The sequence below is a fragment of the Canis lupus genome, chromosome 6 (assembly GCF_048164855.1).
Source record: "Canis lupus baileyi chromosome 6, mCanLup2.hap1, whole genome shotgun sequence".
Classification (NCBI taxonomy): Eukaryota; Metazoa; Chordata; class Mammalia; order Carnivora; family Canidae; genus Canis; species Canis lupus.
This window is the reverse complement of record NC_132843.1, coordinates 23,273,825-23,287,842: the sequence shown is the minus strand read 5'-3', so window position 1 is coordinate 23,287,842 and position 14,018 is coordinate 23,273,825. Positions and strand designations below refer to the sequence as shown.

Here is a 14,018-nt window from a genome sequence, read left to right as displayed (position 1 = left end):
TTACCGGATGTGTCAATGCATTCAATTAGATTTGCATTATCAGATGGTATTGGTGGTACACAGACCGTGGTCGCATCCTAAAAGACAAGAAACATATCCCCACTTGTAGTCATTCTTTTCTTTCTATCCTTATATATTGGGTTTGTTCTCAAAATACCCCAGATTCTAAAATAACATTATTTATAAAACTTCTGAAATCCATTTAAAACCTGCACCTCATTTAGAAAGTCTTTCCTGGTTACTTCCATCTAATTCAGATGGACCTTTGACTTCTCTTCATTTTTCACATTGGCTATCCCAGAATGAAGAATAAGATAGGCTGTGAGCAATCGCCAACATCTTGGTTCATGTACATGAAGCTGAGTTTTGGGGACCACCAAAGCCATTTCTTACAAATTAGCCACTTACTGTGGGAAGTGGCTGTGGTCCTTCTACTGCCCATGAGTGAATTGCTCCATCTGAACATTCAGGGACAGGCTCAAAGCCAGCTCCTGCACCAGGAGCACCTCCACAGTCACAGCACATCAACAAAAATGGGACCACTGTTGGTGAAAGGAAATGAATATTGGAATTAGGAACTTCTGTTAAAAACTTCACATTAAAAAAATAACTTGCTTTTGTATGATTAAATTTGAAACCCTAATATAACTGCATTTGACTTTAAAATTATTATGAAAGTTTCGATAAGCAAACTGAGTCATGGTCAGATATCAGAATCATTGTAAGCTTCAGTATATTAGACTACAATCAATTTTCATTTGTTATATAGTATTCAACTCACAAATAGTATTATACTATTAAAACAGATGAGACTTTTTGCTGTCATTACTCAGGAAAATGTTAGAGTCAAAAAAGAGAGCTGCACAAAACAGGCAGTATGTTTGAGTCTTTACGGTTCCTCTTCCATGTCTTCACTTTTTTTTCTTTCATCCATGCCTGCCTTTGTAATTTCAGCAGTAAAATCTTACTCATGCTTCAAGTAATTATTCCCTCTATTATTTTCCTCTACATGGCTTTTTTTTTTCTTGAAAGCATGCTTGCACAAATAGAGAATATTACACTGCCAAATGATGTCTTTCTGTTAACCTAGTTGGATTTTCTTGTTCATCTAAATATATGTCTAGCACAGAGCCTTTTATATGATAGAATCTTGATAAATGATTTGGAATGAATGGACAGATGAAGGAAAGGATGTGTACATAGAAAATACAACAAAGGAAGGAAAGAAACAAGAAGGAAGTGAGGTAGAGGGGAAAGAACATAGAAAAGATAGCAATAAGGAACGGATTGTAAGAGAGGGGAAAAGGAAAGAAAGGAGGAAGAGAATCCTATGTATTTTGCTTTCTTGAAAATTTGCTAGGGCTAGAGAAAGCTTTGAATCTAGAGGTATTTGACCCTAAATATATAATTTTTAAATATTTTTTAAACTATGCTACCCAAAGGCAATCAACAATAAACTCAAAGTGAAAGTCATATATTACTTGCAGTAGAGATAATCAACACCTGGGTAATTAAATTACTTTTATAAAGTACTTAATTTTAAAATTTTAAAATGCTGCTTAATAGTTAATAGGGCTAAAAAATTGAAATTGGGGAATTATCTCTTCTCGTGTATTTTATGTTACATTCTGCAAGTTTGCTTTCTCTATGTAGCCTTTTCTGATTGTTTGGATCATTTATGATTGTCTTCTTTACCTAAATAGCAATCTGAACCCTGCCTGTGATAGCACTCTCCCATTGCACTGAGATTGAATGCAAAGAAGTTTTTATCCTCCACTGCACTATAAGGGGTCAAGCAGTTTGATTTTTTCATCTTACAGACCCACCAGCAAATAGGCATTTCTTAATAAGTGCACAAAATAAGAATTTATAAAGTATTCTTTATCATAGGATCAGAAAGCTTATCTCCTCCCCATAATTTCAGGGAGAGGGACACATATGAATAGGATTGTTAAAAGTACTTACATCCTAGGACTAAGAATCCCATGATGAGTAGTCCGATGCCAGCAGGACCAAAATGGACATTATCTGACAGATTATTACTACCTAATTCCTGATGGTTGTTGTTGCTCTGTGTCTGGGTTTCACCGTCTTCATAGTCAGTGGAAGTTTTGCCACCTGTGTTTGTAGTGGTATCACCTTCGCTAGGATTTTCTCTGCCACCTCCACCTGTACCTCCACTGCTATCTCCAGTAGAACTTCCACTGTTTTGTGAACTGGTAACTTTTTCAGAATCTTTTTCCCACCCAGAACCTTGAAGGTCAATATTAATTGTTCCAGTACAAGTTCTTTGAAGAGCATCTGCAACAAGATTCAAAATGGAAGATATATTTAATACATTTAGTATAATAATCATTGAATAAGATAAAACCATTTTTTGAGTTAATAACTTATGTCAACATCTTTATTCCCATGAATTCAGTAACTTCACAAATCATCCCTTACTTGTGACTCAGTTTTTAAATCAAACCATGATGAATATTCGTGCTCCTGAAAGATTGTCCCATATGTTGAGAAATATAAACAGTAAATGCCATGTCATGTATGTGCTGTCATTCACCTTAGATAAATAAATCAGTCATAGTCCACATACTACTTAAATGAATGGAAGCTACTTGTATTTGTATTTTACGTGCAGTAGTTAATTGCTTTATTCTCTCCTAAATTACCTTGACAGAGATTTATTCATCACATTGGCACTATCTGCTTTCCATAGGATTTGAATATGTGATAATCTCTGATTAGGAATTGCTCAGTGCAGAAAACCCACAATACTGAAAGTTCAAGGTGTGATTTTTTTTTTTTCTCCTTCAGTGATAAGATTTCCAAAATCTAGCATCCACTGTATAGGAAAGCTTCTTCCCCAACACGTCCTATTAGGTTAGAAATCTTTCATAACTCTGAGATTCTGGCTGTACATTGGTGATTATAATAATTCTTACTACAGTGTAGGAATGATGCTGATGGAACATTATCCTTTTCTATAACCCACTTACAATTATTTATATGTAGTTATGTCTTAAGCAATTTTTTAAAATTCCATGATAAGCCTTTTTTCCTGCTATCTTCTTTTAACTTTATAAATAGGATATAACATTGTATAAACTTAAGGTATACAGTGTGTCATTCTGATATATACTTATACATTGCAGTATGATTTCCACCATAGTATTAGCTAACATCTCCATCACCTCACATGACTACTATTTCTTTTTTGTGGTGAGAACATTTAAGATCTATTATTTTAGGAACTTTTAAGTATATAGCAATTGCATTGTCATTAATGATCACAAGGCAAAGCTCTGCATTAGATCCATAGAACTTATTCGTCTTGTAACTGGAAGTTTGTACTTTTTGACCAACATCTCTCCCCTTTCCCATCCCTTTGGTGACCAGCTTAATTTTAATTTTGTTGGTTTGGAAACATAATACAAACATGCTACTTTGCATGAAGTTTTACATCAACTTTCCAAAAATAATGTAAAGTTAACTTTGCTTCTGGACTAATTATTTGCAAGTAATTTAAGAATACAATTTTAAAAAATCATTTATTGACATTAGTAAGAACTAACATTGAATACTAGCATTCTTCTAAGTGCTTTACATGTAATAGCTTATTTGGGATCTCTAAATCCATGTTAGTGTCCCATTTTACAGAAGAAAAGACTGAAGAATAAATGGGTTAAATGACTTCTCCAAAATCCCATAGCCACTAAGTGATGGTACAAGATACCAATCCAGTCTCACTCTAGAGCTCATGAACTTGGCCACTGAGTTATGTTGTCTCTCATATCATTAAAAATTTGATTATATAATACCCAGTATGATTTGTTGTGTTGTTGTTGTTGTTTTTGGGAAAGGGTTATTTCAAAATACAACAATTAAAACTTTAATTTCTGAATGTATATATAATTTCCTCTAGACAGGAAAAAAGTTAAGTTGATTTCTTACCATCTATAGATAGAATTGTTCCTTGGTATTTTCCATTAAGCATTTCATATTGTTCCATGGTAACTTTATTTCTCAAAGTAATTACGCCTGTTTTTGAGTCAACATTTAGTAGGTTAGCTGGATTATTTCCCATTACATATCTGTATTTGACGAAACAGTACGAATTAATGTCAGCTTTCTAAAAGAGGCAGATTTTGATTATAAATGGCATGTTTCAAGTCAGTGGTTATAACCTCTGCATAACATTTGCAATTATTAGAGACTTCTTTTTTTTTCAGGGTAGTGCCTTCTGTTTGAAGACATTCAGAAATAGAAAAGGTTTAAATTTAAGAAAAATGAATTGTTAGCAGTCATTTCTGATGGAACTACCTCACGCCCATTTGGATGTCAGAATAATCTTTGCTTCTTACAGTCTTATTTTCATTTGGTTTTGGTAGCATTAGAACTATCCTGGAAGACCCAGATCCTGGGACCTCTTGGGCTCCTTCTAACTCTCTTACCAAAAAAGTTACTTCTCCATCAGCTTGTGCTTCATTATCTCCCTATTTTCACTCACCCTTCCCATATATATGATGACTTTATAGGACTTCTTTTGAATTTCCTCATTTGCATATTTGTTAAACATTGGTTAAATAACCCTGTCTTAAGCACTGTGCTAAACTCAAAGACTGGATAGAACTTTGGGAGGATCAGAGTGGGGTGGGGAAGGTAGGATGATCTACCCTCAGTGAACTCACATCTGTGGAATACAAGATAGTTTATCAATATTAAATGCCACTAAAGTGAAGAGAGTAACTGAAATGAGCTAACTAAATCTAATTGATTTCAATCTGGACCCATTTGCAATAGGAAAATCAGTCCATAAAATCTTCTAGGGGAATAACCATGATATATGGTAATCAGCTAAATGACCAATAAAATACATAAATACAGAAATGTCAAACTTTCAAGATCCAATATTTTCCACATTTTGCATCTTTACATTTTTTGCATTTTACTTTTTGCACAATTTTTATATTTTCCTAAGGTAAAAGCTGTGAATTAAATAATAGTTCACTAGTTAGTACTTTTTATGATTGAATGATGGTTTCAAAAATAATGAAAAATATTTTAATTCAGATACTTAAAATTTCTAAAAAGAACATACATACTTAAGTTCAATATATGTTAAAAATTATTTGGAAAATGTTGGTCTTACCTAACAGTTGTTGAAGCTAGACCTGTGTCCAGGTCAGTAGCTACAAAGTCTCCCACTTTATAATTCTGTCCCATGTCACTCCTTACTACATATGTCTTTGAACCTGGACGAAACACTGAACCTTCAATTACATTTAACACAGTCACAGAGATTGCAGTTGCTGTGACTTTATATTGAGACATAATTGAATGGTGAAAGTCAGCTTTATTTCTGACACCGAGACTAAGTTGCAGATTCTGCACAGCTTCATAATCTAGGGGCTAGAAAATACAGAGTGAGATAGTTTCACTATAAGAAAAAAACATTCTGGAAGAAAGACAGATCCTTTGATAATAGGCCAGAAAACTTTTACATCCCTTTGTTTAATTAAATATAAATACATACAAATATACACTCTATTCTGTCTTTATCTTTAATGCAATATAAACACATGAAAATATAGGAAGAAAAAAATCCAACTGCCCTAGATCTTTTGTCAAAAAAGTTGAAAGTACATGACATGAGTTATAATTATCCATCAAACAAATTTAAAAACTCAAAATAATATAGATGGTCAAATCCATGCATTTTGTAGCACAAAGACAGTTTAAGTTAGCTTCTGTCATTTCATTTTTTCTCACAAATAGCTCCATTTATTACAAAGTATGGGCCAAATAGCTAGTAGGTTCAATCACGTGACTGGTTTTCTCCATAAAGAACTATTTAGAAGAAATTTTACTTTTGTAAGTGTGACTTCTCTCAATAAGCCCAGTAATAAATAGAACAAAGTATAAATATAATAAAAATACTTATTTTCTTCAATATATTCTGGAAAAAAATATTTCAAGTAGCCATTTTCATTATGAAAGTCGGTGTCAATATCCACTACTTATGAAATTCACAGACAACTATGCATTATGCCTGTAAGCCCCAAATATATTTTTTCTAAATTTCACTTGAGAGTAATTTAGATGACTGTCAATTCACAAACTCTGTACTTAGTAAAATTTTCAATCTTTAACGTTGTCTATAAAATCATGTTCACATATACGTTACATACATACATACATATAACAAAGGAATTAACATATAATGTCATGCCTGGGAGAAAAATCAACATTATTCCCATTTTACAGATAGAGATATTGAGGATAACTAGACTAATTTTTTAAAGTAATATAGTAGTTCAGGGTGAAATAGATTAGGACTGTTTCTCCAGCATGGTATCATAGAGTAGTAGAGAAAATATGAACTTAATAGCTAGAGAAATCTATGTTTGAATGTCAACTGTACCACTTACTAGCTATCAGAACTTGAGTGGGTTACATACTCTCTCTCAACTTCAGTGTATTTATCTGCAATATGGGCATATCCTAATTTGCAGGGATGCTGTGAGGAAAAAACTAAGGTATCCGCACCCTGCCTCAGTAAATGGAAGCTATAGGCATGATGACACTTTATGAAGACATAAGATAAATGATCACACATTCTTCTGGGAACAAAATCCCTTTGAAGTCTATTTCCCAGGACTATTATGAAGGAAGGAAATAGTTTAGAAAGGAATACATTTTACCATAAAGAATACATATTGCCTGTATCATACACAATCCATGCATAGCTATTGCAGATTTAAAAAATAGACTCCACAAGTCTTGTAGCACAGGCTGAAACTTTCACTATTAGCTCTGTAGAAGTCACATTTTACCCCCCAACTCTTAGAGGAAATTCAATGATCCACTCATGAGGTGGATCCTTAATGTAGGGAACGTAGGAGAATTCTGTTGACTTGGACCAAATCTTTGTCACTTAGACCAAATCTCTAGTATATTTATATACATAATAAGCCCTGATTAGGAGCTACAGGAAGAATGGAATGTGATAATCCTACTATTACAGTAATTTAATTTTAATTTTATATAAACACCTCATTTAACATTTAGAGAACTAAACAACTTTTAATTTACATGATGAATATTCTCAGTGCATGATAACTAATGTACAATGCTGACAAAGACATATTTTTTAAGGTCATGTGAAATCTGCTTAAAAAGTATTATTTAAACATCTAAAACAAAATCTTAAGGATTGATTATACTTTGTTGTAAGCATAAAATAAGATTCATTTTTAGAAATGCTCTAAGTTTATATGATCTTTGAAAGAGTAGTATACTAATAGAAGAGAGTTTCAAGTTCAAATTTAATGCCAGTTTTTATAAAGTGATATAAACGGAAAAACTGCTAAAAAAGCTCTATAATCATATATCATTTTAAAACTGTAATTTTTATTCTTTCACCCCCTCAATTTTGTGACATGTTAACATTTTATTTTAAGACTAGCATTTTGAAAAAGATCAAGAAAACAAAATATTTAGGATAATTATACCATACCTTAATAACCTTTAAAATTCCCACATTTGTCCTTTCATTCATTTCTATGTCAAACCAACCTCCCTCATTTCCGGAGATAAAGAAAATTACTGCCATCCAATTAGCTGAGAACTCCTCATCCAAATCGATTACTCTAATCTCGACCAAATTTTGAGATAGAGCATTTTCTTCAATTCTAACCATATGCTGAAACAAGAAGTAAAAAAAATCTTAACAACTGTGTGAGTGAGAGAAGAACTATTCTGGACTTACAAAGAAAGTTTACAGTCATTCATTACTTAGAAATGAGATCTGTGTTTATAGGCTCATGCTTCATTGTCCAAATACATATATTTTTCCTATGTAATATATAAACAAGCATAAGACAAAACACGTGTCTGCATTTGGGTTGTATGTCACTAAAAATAACATGCACCTCTGTAAATAGAATTGTTTGAACAAATTTTAGAATGTAATGAATTAAAGTTATTAATTTCAAGGACAAATACTTACAGAAGACGGTTCCATGTATGGGATGTTATCATTAACGTCGAGGATTTTAATGTTGCACTCACACTCTGCTGACATACCATCTGCCCCACCATCTCGGTCTGAGCCTCTCACAGCAAGGGAATACTGGCTATATTGCTAAAAGCACACATTACAAAAAATGTCATAGTTGATCCAGACAGTCCGTATTTTGTCTCATGCAAAATTCTTTTAAAATGTTGGCTCAACATTTACACAAATTTATGATTGAGATAGGGGTAACACAGAATGTTGAAAATCCACATATCTCACATGAATCAAATATCACAAACAGTTGCCACTTCTATTTCCAGCAATGCTTATCCAGCATCATTTAAAAGAAAACACATTTAAAGGCCTCATGTCCAGAGGTTGAAAAAAGTTTATAAAGGGTAAAGTGGACCAAAATGCTTAGGAGGAGAGAGATTAGGTTTATCAAGAATTTATGACATGAAAATTCCATGCTGTAAATAATCAGCCCTGAAATGTACAAGAAAATAAAGAGATAACAAATGGTTTGCATTTCTGGGAGGCAGGATGGTGGGCTGAAGCAGTGGAGTCATTGATAATTCTATCTTCTTGATTCTACTCAATGGTGCTTAAGTTTTTAGAAGTCAGCAAAAGCAGAGAAGCCTTTCACACACACGTGTATACACACATCCTTATTCAAAATTGTGGATATAATTTTAGAAGATTCTTTGTTAGGGACATCTTGAGGTCTCTCCATGGACTCTAGGTTCAAAATGTCTGCTTTGGTGGCTTGCTAGTGACTACAGAGTTCCTTTCATTTTTAGATCTCTTCACTACTAAAACTCTTGTATGAAAGGAATCCCACTGGCCCCTTTAAGGAAGTTTGAGAGAGAAAAAGTAAATAGTAAATTTCTTCTAGTGGTTATTTTTGAACAAGTGAAAAAGAAGATAGAGGTAACTTAGAAACTGATAGGATTTGGATCATTAAGAAGTGTGAAAATCATCTGATTTATTATAAACCTAGGGGTCATTAACAGTGTTCACAGTCATTAACAGTCTCTGTTCATGAGATTGAACAGATCTCATTCAAAATAACTATAATAATTAAAATAAATTTTAATTATCAATTCAAAAATAAAACTTCATTTATATCTCTAAAATACAGATCAGGTAAATCCTATCAGTATTTTAAAAATGATAAAAAAATTGATACTTTTGTATTAAATAATGGGACCATATGGTATTAATAGAAACCATGCTGATTCTAACTTGCTAACTATCACTAATTATATTATTTGTAAGTGAAAAGATTTGTCTGAATGTTACTCAATTGCTATCCATCATTTTGATTAATTTCCAAAAATAATCTGGGCTGTCAGTAGGTGAGATATAGGAAGGAAAAAGAAGAGTTCTGTTGGCTCATATTCAGATGAGCTTAGGATATTCTGGGTTAAAGAAAGATAAATAAATTTCTTAGCCTGTAAGAATGCTTGGAGCTTCTACCATGTTCATGCATTGTGACCTACCAAGATGGGGGACATAATAGCAATTGTTTCTTAAATTTATTTCATTATAGATCACACTTTTAAAAGAAGAGTACAGCTGTGCCTCCGCCTTATGTATATTCTTGTGTACTTTCAGAATATAGTTTTCTTAAATTGAGAGAAATATCAAGTAGGATTGAATGAGAAATAACAGTTTAAAATGTATTTAAGTATTTCACTATGAAATATATTAATGTATTTCATTTGGAAGATATTTCTTATATCATTACCATTATATGAAAAGGTTATATAATTTAAAAATTAAACATATTGTCTTCTTTTTCTTTCTTAGGTACTCTTGCTTTTAGAATTACTTCCTTTGAAACTAACCATTCAAAGAAAAACAATATTACCTCTCTGTCTAGAAAATTATTCATTGTACGAATTTCTCCAGTGTTTCTGTTGATAATAAACATTGGTGAATCAGAAGGTTCTTGTCTTATGATCTTGAAGGCTATTTTTGAGTTCAAGTTATTTGGTTCATCTGCATCAGTAGCATTGAGTCTCATCACCAGAGTATCTAGAAATCAAGAAAAATTGGTTGCAAATGGACAGTTTGCATTTTCATTATAATATAGTACATTGCTTTTTTAACAAGGTGTTAGGGTTGGTTGGTCTGTACAATGTATGCACTACCATTTTTTTAAAGATTTTATTTATTTATTCATGAGAGACACACAGAGAGAGGCAGTAACACAGGCAGAGGGAGAAGTAGGCTCTATGCAGGGAGCCCGATGTGGCACTCGATTCCAGGACTCCGGGATCATGACCTGAGCTGAAGGCAGACGCTTAACTGTGGAGCCACCCAGGTGTCCCGCACTACCATTTTCCTTTCTACTTCTCCAACATATCATTAATTTAACTCCTTTCTATACCTTTGCCTTGACAAAAAGATCACATTTTACCAGGAATTTACACATTACTGATAGTTAGAAAATAAAGAAATGTTTTACTCTGATTTTCCTTCTCTCATTTTAGTGTAATCCTTTTCTTTTTAATTTAAATTCAATTAGTCGACATAAAGTACACAGTTAGTTACAGATGTAGTGTTCAATGATTTATCAGCGTTCAGTGATTTATCGAGTATAATATCATTTTATTTCACTACAATCTAATGGTGATATTAAAGTCAGACCAACTCTCTCAACTAAAGACTCTCAACTCTCTATGATTTTGGCTTCAGTTTCCACTCTATAAATGGGGATGATAATAGTACTGTCCTCACTGAATTCATGAAAGAGTTGAACTTTCTCCCTCTCATTCTCTCTCTCAATCTCTGTGTGTGTTTATGTAATTCATTTCAGCATTCTTTTAAAATATTTTCAGTAAGCAATTAATTATGATACATGCATACAAAAAATCCAATGCAGCTATTAAAAGTAATGAAGACATCTTCATTTCCTAATATGGAAAAATGTTAAAAATATTTTTAAACAAAAATTTACATTATGTATTAATATGTAAAATATGTTCCCAGTTGTTTCCAAAAGCATGTTTATATAAGCATAAAACATATATATCTAAGTAACTAATGATAGTGCTTGCCTCAAGAATGGTACCATGGAAAACAATGAATTGATTTCTATTCAATTTTTTACTTACCATATTCTGTAAATTTTTACAACACTTTTAGGATGGTATTTTAGAATGGATACCTATTCAAAAATAGGTATAGTATTTTAATGAATAAAAGTAAAATGTCAGGATTTTGGGAATTTATAAGAAATACACCACTCAGGTTAAAAGTAACTATGATAACTTGAAGTTTTGAATTCATATGAGAATCATCTCTGCTATTTTTAATATATTTAGGACATTCTTTACTGGTATGCTAGGCAATTGATTTTCTGAAGTGGCTGAATATTTACAGTTAAGATGTTGCCATTTACAGTAATCCATAAGGAGGACATTGTACCTTTAGATCACCAAAGCTCGTTCAGGTAAATGCTCTATCTAGTTTATAGGTTTTCTGGTACCCCTCAATTAACCCCACTTCAAACAATAGTTTTCAATATGCATGGTGGGCCGAACAGGATTAAGTTTCTAGTCTATTTCAAATACATAAAATCAGTAACTTGAGTAAAAAGTAAGCAAGACCTGTATTTATTTCATCTTATATAAAAAGGGAAAATGATGCTTGTTTAGTGTTTATCTTGAAGATTTTGGTCAAAAGCTAGATCATCTGGAAATGATTTCTACTAATGACTTTAAAATAGGTTTAAAAAAAAAAGGTTGGGGGGGGTGCCTGGGTGGCTCAGTCAGTTGGGCATCTGGTCTGGCTCTTGATTTTTGCCAGGTCATGATCTCTTGGGTTCTGGGATCGAGCCACATATAGGGTTCTACACTCAGTGGGAGTCTGCTTGAAAATTCTCTGCCTTTGCCTCTCTTCTCACTGTCACTCGTGCTCTCGGGCTCTTTCTCTCTCTCTCAAATGAATAATAATAATAAAAAAGGCAGTATGAACAGAAATGGTTGAAATTGCCCTTCAGAGCAGCCAGATTAGGAGGCTAAATCTCCTCCCAGTGCCCCTGCCACCACTGTACAAAGTATTTTGGGATTTCTCCTTAGGAATCTAAAAAAAAGCTGATGTATGAGTTACATGAAAAAACCCTTCTTATTTCTTTGTAGTTGCTCCTTGGGTATGCCAAACTGGAGCTGCTGCCACAGTTGAAGGGAAAGCTGTTATGGAGACTGAGAATGACTTTCTGTTCTGGATGGTTTTCTGTACTTAGTCTCTTACATTCATGATGAAGTAGTACCTTCTTAGTTTGGTATCTCATTGCCTGGCTGTGAAGAGTGATCTGGAAGTCAACGTATTCTTGTTTACTTAATAAAATGGATTACTTACTTGCATTAGAATTTTCTTCTATTTGTCCTACGAAAGTAGACATAGAAAATACTGGAGGATTGTCATTTATATCCAGAACCCTGACTCTGAGCTCAAGAGGCCTCTCTAAATCTTGACCCAGTGAATTCAGAGCCCGGCAATAGATCTAGGAGAGAAGATAAGAATAATTATTTGGTGCAACAGATGTTTATTTATTTATTTTTATTATTTTTTATTTTTTAAAGATTTTATTTATTCATGAGAAACAGAGAGAGAGAGAGGCAGAGATGACAGGCAGAGGGAGAAACAGGCTCCCTGTGGGGAGCCTGATGTGGGATTCGATCTCAGGACCCCAGGATCATACCCTGAGCCAAAGGCAGACACTCAACCACTGAGTCGCCCAGGCATCCTGTAACAGATATTTATTAAGTTCTTACTTTGTTTGGATACTATACTAGGCACTGAGGGTAACCAAAAAAAGTAAGACATATTATTTCCTACTAGACTGTAGGTACAAGCAGTACCTATGATCAATAAGGGGAGGCAAATACAAACTCAAAATACCATTTGAGAAAAGGTAACATGATAAGTTACTTAAAGAATAGGAGGATGTAATGAATGAGAAAGATCTTGAGAGAGAATTCCAAAAAGTGGAGCTGGGATTTGACAAGATGTTCCAAGAAAAGGGATTTATGTGAGGAAAGAAGCAGAGTAGTGAAAATGCATTGTTGAAATTAGGAGTAGCGGCTATTGGCTTTGAGGATGGGGTAAAGGAGAGTCACATGGGGGGGCTCAAAGAAAGGTAGTATTCATTAGCTAGGTGGTAACTTTGTGGGTGTTTGTATTATTATTGCTGTTGTTATTATTACTTCTATATGAAGGGTATGTAAGTATAATGTATGCTGTTTTACTTATACTATAGAAATGCCTTGTGCTTCGAGAAAAGCTAATAGGTTGACATGCTGACCTAGAGAGTTTGTGGGCAAACATTGTCAGAAATAAGACAGGAATATAGGTTTGGAATAGAAGACTAAGGAATTAAAGCAGCCTAAGGAATACACAGTAAGCAGTAATGACACAAAGCACAAGCATCCCTTACTATTTGAAGGTGTCTGGGGGAGATGGGTGGGTGAGGTTTTCATTGAAGAGCCTACAAGATCAAGAAGGGTTTTCTGTATTTCCTTTTTTTCTAAATATTAACAAGTGTCGACCATGATGATAAATGGAAATGGAAGCAGCCAAGGAACAAGCATAAGAGAGACGAAAAATAAAATTGGTAGAATAAGGTGCTTGAAGAAACAGGTAATTATGGAACAATGGAAATTTCTTGAGGATAAACTGTGGGAAGAAGTAGGAAATGAATCCTGTTTTTGGATTTAATGCAGAATATTTCTGAACCGGGGGAGAGAAAATTGTGGGAGTGTGTAATGGAAGGCCTCAGACTTTTAACGAAGTTGATCATCAGGTCAGCTGCTTTAAGTGCTAATGAGGTTGTGGGTTTGCAGCTATGTCACAGCCACTGTCCAGAATGGATGTGTGATTAAATTAAGGATGAATGGGAGTTTTTCCAAAGCACCTTCTAGCTCAGGTGAGCTGGAGCAATGTGAATTTATAATAAAGTATGTTTACTCAGAAGAGCCTCCCATAGTAGCTC

At 33.6% G+C, this 14,018-nt stretch overlaps 1 protein-coding gene across 1 annotated transcript in view; it reads right to left on the bottom strand.

The window, feature by feature from the left end:
* DSG1 (desmoglein 1) overlaps window positions 1-14,018 on the bottom strand; it is a 35,164-nt gene that overhangs the window by 9,471 nt on the left and 11,675 nt on the right. Inside the window, exons 6-14 of the mRNA XM_072829129.1 lie at window positions 12,386-12,530; window positions 9,891-10,057; window positions 8,009-8,143; window positions 7,517-7,702; window positions 5,150-5,409; window positions 3,952-4,091; window positions 1,966-2,301; window positions 409-542; window positions 5-77 (exon numbers count right to left, since the gene is read on the bottom strand). Coding sequence (XP_072685230.1) covers window positions 5-77; window positions 409-542; window positions 1,966-2,301; window positions 3,952-4,091; window positions 5,150-5,409; window positions 7,517-7,702; window positions 8,009-8,143; window positions 9,891-10,057; window positions 12,386-12,530 — 1,576 coding nt within the window. The remainder of the gene's footprint in view (window positions 1-4; window positions 78-408; window positions 543-1,965; window positions 2,302-3,951; window positions 4,092-5,149; window positions 5,410-7,516; window positions 7,703-8,008; window positions 8,144-9,890; window positions 10,058-12,385; window positions 12,531-14,018) is intronic.